Genomic DNA, 10,750 nt, shown 5'->3' with positions numbered 1-10,750 from the left:
CAAGTGATTCTCCTGCCTCAGCCTCCCAAGTAGCTGGAATTACAGGCATGTGCCACCATGCCTGGCTAATTTTGTATTTTTAGTAGAGACGGGGTTTCTCAATGTTGGTCACGCTGGTCTCAAACTCCCGACCTCAGGTGATCCGCCCACTGTGGCCTCCCAAAGTGCTGGGATTACAGGCATGAGCCACCGTGCCTGACCACTTGGCTGTTCTTTACTTGGGTTGGTTTTATTTTGTTGTTTCCTTTTTCTTGACGGAAATACTTATTCATTCCCTCAACACATTCATCTGTGTGACAGGCCTGGTGTTGCTGCTGTGGGTAAGTGAAGAATACGAAGACTGTATCCACAAATAAGATTGCCTTACCACATTACAGGGTATTAATTTCTCACTGAATAGAACTTTGATGATATCTGATAAGGTTAGATGTGCAGGCATCTCACTGTCATTCATTTCTACATATTCTATAATTTTGGTTTTCATTTTAAACATTTTATTATTGAAATTTCAAACACATACAAAAGTAGAAATATTAGAGCAATAAATCTCCACGAACAAACCACTCCACTTATCAACATGTTGCCAATTTAGTTCCCAGCTCTCTTTGCCAATTATTTTTCTTTTGCTGGAATATTTTAATCCAAATGTGTCAATCTTCATTTCATAGTATGTATCTCTAACACATAGGATCTTTTATTTTTTATAATCACATTGACATCATCCCTAACCAAATTAATATATGTAAATATCATTTAATATTAATCCATGTCCACACTTCCCCCACTGTCTCCAAAATGGCTTTTTATGTTTTGTTCAAACCGGCTCCAAGTAATGCCAACATACTGAATTTAGCTGACATGTCCCTTTAAGTCTCTTTTAATCTGTTAACGGTTGCCCTTCCGCTTGTATTTTCATGCCACCTGTTAGTTGAAGAAATCAGGTAATTTGCTCTGCAGAATTTCACACATTCTGGATATGTTTGGCTTCTTCCTGTGGTGCCCTTTAAAGCCAGCCCTCCATATTTGCAGATTCAACCAACCTCAAATAGAAAATACTCAAAAAAAAGAAAAAAAAAACAATAAAAATAAAAATACAATAAAAATAATACAAATTGCAAAATACGGTATAACAACTATTTACATAGTATTTACATTGTGTTAGGTATAAGTCATCCAAAGATTATTTAAAGTATACAGGAGGATGTGAGTAGGTAATATGCAAATACATACAATGCCATTTTATACAAGGGACTTGAGCATCCTCAGATTTTACCATCACTGGAGGATCCCGGAACCAATTCCCCATGGATACCAAGGGATGACTATACACTGTTCATCTAGTCCCCTTGTTTTTTATTCCAGCAATAAGGCTTTGTAGATGGTGGTATTGACTTCTTATTGCACTATGTCAGGAAGTGTGTGTGTTGTCTGATAGACCTATTTTTATTAAGGTTAAAATAGATCAAAGGGTTTAGAGGTGGCCAGCTTGATAAATCCACCATAATAATCTCGCTATAAAATGTTTCACCTATTAGTTGTAGTACCCATTGAAGATCGCGTCTTCTGGACCCATTATTCCATTAAGGTCTAGAAAATGGTGATTTTTCTAATCCTATAATTCCTTCTGGATTTATTAGACTTCTTTAAAAAAGAAAAACCCATTCAATTTTTTTTTTTTTTTTTTTTTTTTTAGACAGGATCTCACTCTGTCACCTAGGCTGGAGTGCAGTGGCGCGATCTCAGCTCACTGCAAACTCTGCCTCTTGGGTTCAAGTGATCCTCTCACCTCAGCCTCCCAAGTAGCTGGGACTACAGGCGCGTGCCACCATGCCTGGCTAATTTTTGTATCTTTAGTACACACAGGGTTTCACCATGTTGACCAGGTTGGTCTCAAACTCCTGGCCTCAAGTGATCCACCCACCTTGTCCTCCCAAAGTGCTGGAATTACAGGCATGAGCCCCTGCCTGTGCCAGGCCAAATCCACTTGAATCTGATGAACTTCTGGTGACCCTGAAATTTGGTTCACATGGGAAAAAGAAATGAAATGTCAATTTTTCCTCCAATTTATTGATTTCAAGAATAATGAGTTGGGCTGGGTGTGGTGGCTCATGCCTGCAACCCCAGCACCTTTGGAGGCCAAGGAGGTAGGATCACTTGAGCCCAGAAGTTCAAGACGTGCCTGGGCAACATAGTGAGACCCTTTCTCTAAAAAAAAAAAAAAATTAATTAGCCAGGCACAGTGATGCACACCTGTAGTCCCAGCTACTCAGGAGGTTGAGGTGGGCCCAGGAGGAACAGGGTACAGTGAACTATGCTTGTGCCACTGCACTCCAGCCTGGGGGACAAAGTGACACTCTGTCTCAAAATATATATATATAAATTGGTGCTCTAGCATCTTCCATAGGTGACCAAATTATGCAGCCACAATCAAGTAAACTATCAAATTACTGGTGGGATCACATCAAAAACTCAACTTGAAACAACTCCTACTGGTTGAAGATACTTACAGAATGATGTTTTCTTTCTTTTCCACAGCAGTTTTATACACACACATAAATATACACAATAATATGAAATTCCTAGGTGGTTCATTTCTTTTAAGCCACATTTTTGATAGTTTCTAATTAATTTTGAACTGTGGTCAGACAACAGGGATTGTAAGCCTTTTGCTTTTTGGAATTATGGGAAAATCATTTCCTGTTTCCTTCTAATTCTTCAACAGCTGTACTACTAATGACCTCACATTCATGAAATTCACAGGGTTTCTTTTGGGCATGAAATTTCTAATGCAGCTCAAGTGCTGAAGAACTTCCTACATTCACTACAATCTAGATTTTACCTAGAATAAATTATGTTTAATAATTTCTGAGAGGTGACAGGAGGCATTTCTACATTTATTGTATCTACAGATCTTCCTTGTATGTGAATTCACTAATACTAATGACAATAACAATTATAGATAATATTTACAGAATACATGCTATATGACTGTGATTCCTCCAAGTATTAACTACTTACTCCTTGCAACAATCCTATTCCACAGTGTGGCAGGCTGACGCTAAAAAGGCCCCCCAGTGGTCCTGTCTTGAGGACTTGTTCACACTCTTGTATCATCCTCTTCTCTTGAGTGTGGGCTATCCTAGTAACTTATTTCTACCAGTAGAAGGTGAGGGAATGTTACTTCCATGATTAGATAACACATGATTGTAACTTCCGTCTTGCTAGCAGACTCTCCCTGCTTTTGGCTTGCATGCCTTGATGAAGCAAGCAGCTATGCTGATGAGACTATTGTGGCCAGGAACTGCAGTCAGCGTTCAGCCAACAGCCAGCTAGAAACTGAGAATCTCAATGCAACAGGCCTCACGGAAATACATTTGGGTAACAACTGTGTTAGTATGGATGTGGATCCTTCCCCAGTTGAGCCTTCAGATGAGACCTCAGCCCCGGCTGAAATCTGTAGCCTTGCAAGAGACCCTGAAGCAGAGGACCCAATTAAGTCATGCCTATACTTCTGATCCAAATTGTAAGATATAAATGTATGTTATTTTAAGCTACTACGTTTGTGGTAATTTATTACACAGCAATAAATAACTAATACATATAAGTACTATTATTACCATTTTACAAGTCAGCAAAATGAGGCACAGAAGCTTAGTATCTTGTCCAATAAATCACACTGGTAATAAAGTGGGGAAAGGGAGATAATGACAGATAAGGCTAAAGATTTTCCTACATTCATTACGTTATTCTCATAGGAATTTGCTGAAGATAAACCACGTTTAAATGGTGTTGGAAGGCTTTTAAATCAACATATTCTTTCTCTAATATAAAATTTATTATGTTTGGAATTAAGCATGGAACACATTTTCTCAAAAATGAATTTTCTGATGTTCTGTAACATCATATACATTTGAAGGCTTTCTTCTATTAAATTCCATTATGAATCTTCTGATGTTGAGTAAGGTGTGAATGCTGTCTAAAGGCCTTCTTACACTCCTTACACTTGTAGGGTTTCTCACCAGTATGAATTCTCTGGTGTTGAGTAAGAAATGAATAAAGTCTAAAAGCCTTACCACATTCCTTACATTCATAAGGTTTCTCACCAGTGTGAATACTCTGATGTTGGGTAAGTTGTGAGAGCAGTCTAAAAGGTTTTCTACATTCCTTACATTCATAAGGTTTCTCACCAGTGTGAATACTTTGATGCTGAGTAAGTTGTGAAAGCAGTCTAAAGGCCTTTCCACACTCTTCACATTCATAGGGTCTCTCACCAATATGAATGCTCTGGTGTGAAATTAGCTGTGAGTAACTACTAAAGGTCTTCCAACATTCCATACATTCATAGGGTTTCTCACGAGTATGTATTCTCTGATGGCGAACTAGTTGTTGTCTTAATCTAAAAGTCTTCCCACATTCCTTACATTCGTAGGGTTTCTCACCAGTATGAATACTCTGATGAACAGTAAGTTGTTGGCATATTCTAAAAGCCTTCCCACATTCCTTACATTCATAGGGTTTCTCACCAAAATGAATTTTCTGATGTACTCTAAGGTCTGGACCACATACGAAGGCTTTCCCACATTCCTTACATTCATAGAGCTTTTCAGCAGTATGAAGTCTCTGATGGCGTGTAAGGTGTGTACACTGTCTAAAGGTCTTTCCACAGTCCTTACATTCGTAGGGTTTCTCACCAGTGTGAATTCTCTGATGTCGAGCCAGTTGCTGATGTACTCTAAAGGCCTTTCCACATTCCTTACATTCATAGGGCTTTTCACCCGTATGAAGTCTCTGATGTTGAGTAAGTTCTTGGAGCACTGTAAAGGCCTTCCCACACTCCTTACATTCATAGGGTTTCTCACCAGTGTGAAGTTTGTGATGTCGAATAAGATGTGCACGCTGTCTAAAGGCCTGCCCACATTCTTTACACTTATAAGGTTTCTCACCAGTATGAATTCTCAGGTGTTGACTAAGTGTTGAGCGACGAATAAAGGTCTTCCTACACTCCTTACACTCATACACCTTTTCTCCATTATGAACGATCTGATACTCCGTAAGAAAATTGTGCCTTTTGTAAGTGGTCATTTTTTCAGAGGTAATTTTCACTTGCCCAAAATATTCCTCTTGTTGTTGCTTTTCCCCCTCAATCTTGCTTTTGCATTCCCAATCATTCCTAAAAACAGAACCCTGAAGGCTATAGCTTTTAATTCTTTCCATTATATCCCATTGAAATGAATATATTTCATAAATGTCCTTTTCTGGAGATAAAGTATTGGTCCTATATCTGGATTCCAAATCTGAAAGAAAACAAGAAAGCAAATACATACTGTTTTCCTGTTCCAGAAAGGAAAAAACAAAGAACAAACAAACAAAAAAACTTCTGTAAAGAAATAAAAGGCACTAAAATAATGCCTGTTACAAGCTGAATGGATGAGACAGATCTCAAACATACACATTTCTGCCACAATCTTACATATGTGTACCTAAAAAACTTTATCTTCTACAAAAGTATACACTAAAAAATTACTGCGTTCAGAGGAAAAATAGGCCCGGAGCAGGAACACTTAATTCTATGCATCTTTTTTTTTTTTTTTTTTTTTTTTTTTGAGACGGAGTCTTGCTCTGTCACCTAGGCTGGAGTGCAGTGGCACAATCTGCGCACTACAACCTCCGACTCCCAGCTTCAAGCAATTATCCTGCCTCAGCCTTCCTAGTAGCTGGGATTACAGGCACACACCACCAAGCCAGGCTAATTTTTCTGTGTGTATTTTTAGTAGAGACGGGGTTTCACCGTGTTGGCTAGGCTGGTCTCGAACTACTGATCTCAGGTGATTCGCCCGCCTCAGCCTTCCAAAGTACTGGGATTACAGGTGTGAGCCACCATGCCCAGCCAATTCTATGCATCTTTAATCAGTAGAACACTAATAAATAAACTAGTTGACATCTAAAGGGATAAACTAAAAGGCAGCTCAGCATGGCTAAAATCCACTTCATGTGTATTAAAATGCACAAAAATAAAGAAGCAATGCTAGACTTCAGGTCCTGAGACACTGCACATGAAAATAAAGCCCAGAGCCAGTGAGGACGTCATTAAGGTGGGAGTAAGGTAAACTGAAGCCTGTCTTTAGATAAGAGGCCATGCAAGGTTGATGGTACATTCCTCTGGGGAGGGAGCCCTGGGTGCAGACATTTATTATTAATTTTCTTAAAACAGAGGTGAAAGGGCTCCTGATAATAAAGCATCATATGGAAGGCCTTTGTCTTTCCTACTGAACATTATAAATATACCTCTACTAAGCTAGCTCCACTGGACTAGGACAATTACTCATGAGTCAATCATCTTCTACATTATACACAATTCTTTTGTCACTATTCTGCTAATGTGTACCATGGGACAGATTGCAGTCTCATCATTTTGAAAAAGGGCAAGGGAAACATAGCAAATAGAGTCCAGGAGTGCAGGCAGGGCTGGTGATTAGGAAAGCAAGTCAAATCAGTGAAGGCCTGATTTAAGTGTGGAGAAGAATCACCTAGAGATTTGTTTAAACTATGCAGATGTGTTTTTAACTGACTGAAACCATCTTAGGACAAAGTCCTGGGCAAGTAATTGTTTTGTTCTTGTTTACATTCTCCAAGAAATTATTGGGATGCTGATCAATATTTGAGTCTTTCTATTTAAATGTTTTCAATGCTATCTCTTTGCCATTAGAATAAAATATAAATACCTGAGCATAAATAATAAAGCTGCTGCTTGTCAACAAATCTCTTCTCCCATTTATTCTCTCTGTCCATAGCATACTGGGCCTCTTTCAACGCACAAAATGCCCCACAACTGTTCCAAATAAATAGGACTCTTCACAGGCTGCTCCTTCTTTGAGGAATCCTCTGACACTGCATGGTTGGCTGGTTTTCATTCTCAGCCTCAAATCAAAATCACTTCTTCACAAAAGCTAGTCCTGCTGGCCCTATTTAAGTCTATGCACTTTACGCTTGTCTTAGTCCATTTTCTGTTGCTTATAACGAAGTATCTGAAAATGGGTAATTTATAAAGAAAAGGAATGTATTATTATTATTTCTACTCTACTCTGACAGATTAAGGAGTTTATTTCTTAACAATTATGGGGGCTGAGAACTCCAAAGTTGAGGGACTGCATCTGGTGAGGGCCTTCTTGCTGGTGAGGACCCGGAAGAGTCCCAACGCGGTGCACAGACCATCAGTGGGTAATGGGGGCTGAGTGTGCTAGCTCAGGTGTCTCTTTTGCTTCTTACGAAGCCATGTGTCCCACTGCCATAATAACTCATTAATCCATTAAGCCATGAAAGCCCTTGTAACCCATTCACCCCTTATAGGTCCCACCCATGGGGATTAAGTTTCAACATGAGTTTTGGAGGAGACAAACATTCAAACCATAGCAACACTCTTAGCAAACTCTCTTTTCTTTTCTTGTTTTTTTTGAGATGGAGTTTCTCTCTTGTTGCCCAGGCTGGAGTGCGATGGCACAATCTCAGCTCACTGCAACCTCTGCCTCCCAGGTTCAAGTAATTCTCCTGCCTCAACCTCCCCAGTAGCTGGGATTACAGGCACCCACCACCAGGCTCGGCTAATTTTTCTGTATTTTTAGTAGAGACAGGGTTTCACCATGTTGGCCAGACTGGTCTTGAACTCCTGACCTCAGATGATCTGCCCACCTCGGCCTCCCAAAGTGCTGGGATTACAGTGTGAGACACTGTACCCAGCCATGCACATTCTTTTTCATATTTATAACTCTTTCTCCAAGTTGTGAATATGTTTATTAATTTTCTCATATTATTCTGTTAGCTTAGCTTAAGTGTTATCCTTGAGTTACCCCTGGGGCAGAAACAATCTCTATTATCACCATTAATTAACAAATCCCAAATACATATTACCAATTTAATTCTCATAATTATATTGTCATTAATATGTTTATCTGCCTCTAATCTTAATACCAGAGGTCCCCAACCCCCGGGCCACAGACCAGTCCATGGTCTGTTGGGAACCGGGCTGCACAGCAGAAGGTGAGCAGCCAGTGAGCGAGCATGACCGCTTGAGCTCCACCTCCTGTCAGATCAGCAGTGACTTTAGATTCTCATAGGAGCGTGAACCTTACTGTGAACTGTGTATGCGAGGGATCTAGGTTGCACACTCTGTATGAGAATCTAATGCCTGATAATCTGAGGTGGAACAGTTTCATCCCAAAACTACCTACCATCTTCTCCCGCCCCAGTCCATGGAAACATTGTCTTCCATAAAACCGGTCCCTGGTGTCAAAAAGGTAGGGACTGCTGCTTTATACCATATTATAATGATTTACTTATCTCCGCTAGAATTTATACTATTACTTATCAATTCTACACTTACTCAAACTTCTGTTGACTAGGTGCAGTGGCTCACACCTATAATCCCAACACTTTGGGAGGCCGAGGGGGGGCAGATCACCTGAGGTCGGGAGTTTGAGACCAGCCTGACCAACTTGGAGAAACCCCGTCTCTACTAAAAATAGAAAATTAGCCGAGCGTGGTGGCAAATGCCTGTAATCTCAGCTACTCGGGAGGCTGAGGCAGGAGAATCGCTTGAACCCGGGAGGCGGAGGTTGGGGTGAGCCAAGATCGTGCCATTGCACTCCAGCATGGGCAATAAGAGTGTAACTCTATCTCAAACAAAACAAAACAAAACAAAACTTTTGTTCCTTCACATCCTTCCCTTGTGTGGTGCTATCCATTCCCATGTAGCCAACGCAAGTTAAGGTTTTTTTTTTTTTCAATCATGCTAACATTGAAAGGCTTATGAAATCCTGAGCAAAAAGTCATGGTAAATATCAAGTACAGCAGAATGACTATCAAAAATGGAAGGGCGTCTGGGGTCACCTGAATGCATGAGAGTAAAAATAAAGGCTATGTTGGATGTGGGCTCGAAGATCATGATCCAGATGAGGTACTTTCATGAAGAAAATCTAAAATGCTGAATGAAGTAAGCAAAGACATGGGTTGAGACAGTAGAGGAGAGGAGGAGAATTTTTTTTCGGTGACTACAGTATAAATGTGTAAAACTGGTGAAATGACCCAAAGAACAGTTTGTGATCACTGTGAAACAAAATAGGAAAAAACAGAATGATGAAACCAAAAGACATCTTCACTTCAGATTTTAAAACTCTTTCCTAAATATAGAACAGTAATACTGAAAAATACTACATTATAGAGAACCTATGAAAATAGCTACAGATCTTAGAAGAACACTCATAGACACATTTAAATTCTTAGAGCAATAGAAATGAAGGAAAATATGAGTATCCCACTCAAAAGTTAGACAAAGAACAACAAAGTATACTAAGGAACAAAGAATGAGGAAATAGATTAAAATGAAAGCAGAATTTCATTGATTAGATAACAGAAATGAAAGTCACATATAAAAAAATCCAGGTTGGCCAGGCATGATGACTTATGCCTGTAAACCCAGCACTTTGGGAGGCTGACGCCGGAGGATTGCTTGAGTCCAGGAGTTCAAGAGCGGTCTGGGCAACATGGTAAAACCCTATCTCTACAAAAAATTAGTCAGGCATGGTGGTGCTTGCTTATAGTCCCAGCTACTCGGAAGGCTCAGAGAAAGAGGATCATCTGAGCCCGGCAGGCAGACATTGCAATGAGCCATGATTATGCCACTGCACTCCAGCCTGGGTGACAGAGCGACAACCTGTCTCAAAACAAATAAACAAAAAACCCAGGTTGTTTGGAAAACAAAAACAAAAACAATCAGTGGAACACAACCATTAGCTAAGGTAACAAGAGAAAAAGGAAAGCATTCAAACAAAATAAAAAATGGCCACTAGCTATTCAGTGACAACTCACCATAGAGCTCTTTTTTTTTTTTTTTAAGACAGAGTCTCACTCTGTCACCAGGCTGGAGTGCAGTGGCACAGTCTCGGCTCACTGCGACCTCTGCCTCCCAGGTTCAAGCGATCCTCCTGCCTCAGCCTCCCGAGTAGGTGGGACTACAGGCGCGGGCTACCATGCCCAGCTAATTTTTTGTATTTTTAGTAGAAACGGGGTTTCACCATGTTGGCCAGGATGGTCTTGATCTCTTGACCTCATGATCCACCTGCCTCAGCCTCCCAAAGTGCTGGGATTACAGGCGTGAGCCACTGCACTCAGTCACTCTCACATTTTTTGTACATCTTGTTGGCAGAAGCACTACCTACCTTTGTTCTGGGATATCTTTTCAAGAATGTTTCTATACTATAACAAACGGCCTTGCAAGGTAGAGATAATGTCTCTCTCTGGATCAATAGGCAGGTTTGCTTGCTTGTTCAGGATAATAAAGGTAATGTCTCCTTCCAAGCTAAGGCTACGTACACTTATTGCCCATGATGAATGATTTGGGTTCTCTAAGCTCAGTGTTCCTTTTCTATAAGGCAGCTCACTGCATGCTCAGGAACTATCTAGACCCATCCGTATCAGCCTCATGGGACTTGCAAGCAAGGAGGAACTGCTGGCTGTGCTGACAACAATCAAATCCTTTGTCTTTGACTGAGAGTGTGTGTTTCCTGCCAGCATCCATGACACTATGGCAAGCTAACTTGTCAGCTTGCAAGTAGGGTGAAGTTGTAGAAATAATATAGTTCTGGACACCAGTAAATAACAAAACAGAGTATTTTGAAAATCGTTAACGGACTACTATGACAACCAAGGCTGATTATTAACAAAGTATAGAAAAAGTAATCAAGGCTGGGCATAATGG

At 40.3% G+C, this 10,750-nt stretch overlaps 1 protein-coding gene across 1 annotated transcript in view; it reads right to left on the bottom strand.

The window, feature by feature from the left end:
- Window positions 1–3,301: 3,301 nt before the first annotated feature.
- ZFP14 (ZFP14 zinc finger protein) overlaps window positions 3,302–10,750 on the bottom strand; it is a 62,189-nt gene continuing 54,740 nt past the window's right edge. Inside the window, exon 5 of the mRNA XM_011984806.1 lies at window positions 3,302–5,294. Coding sequence (XP_011840196.1) covers window positions 3,928–5,294 — 1,367 coding nt within the window. The 3' untranslated portion in view covers window positions 3,302–3,927. The remainder of the gene's footprint in view (window positions 5,295–10,750) is intronic.

The sequence above is a fragment of the Mandrillus leucophaeus genome, unplaced genomic scaffold (genome assembly GCF_000951045.1).
Source record: "Mandrillus leucophaeus isolate KB7577 unplaced genomic scaffold, Mleu.le_1.0 Scaffold274, whole genome shotgun sequence".
Taxonomy (NCBI): Eukaryota; Metazoa; Chordata; class Mammalia; order Primates; family Cercopithecidae; genus Mandrillus; species Mandrillus leucophaeus.
This window is presented reverse-complemented; position numbering and strand designations above follow the sequence as displayed.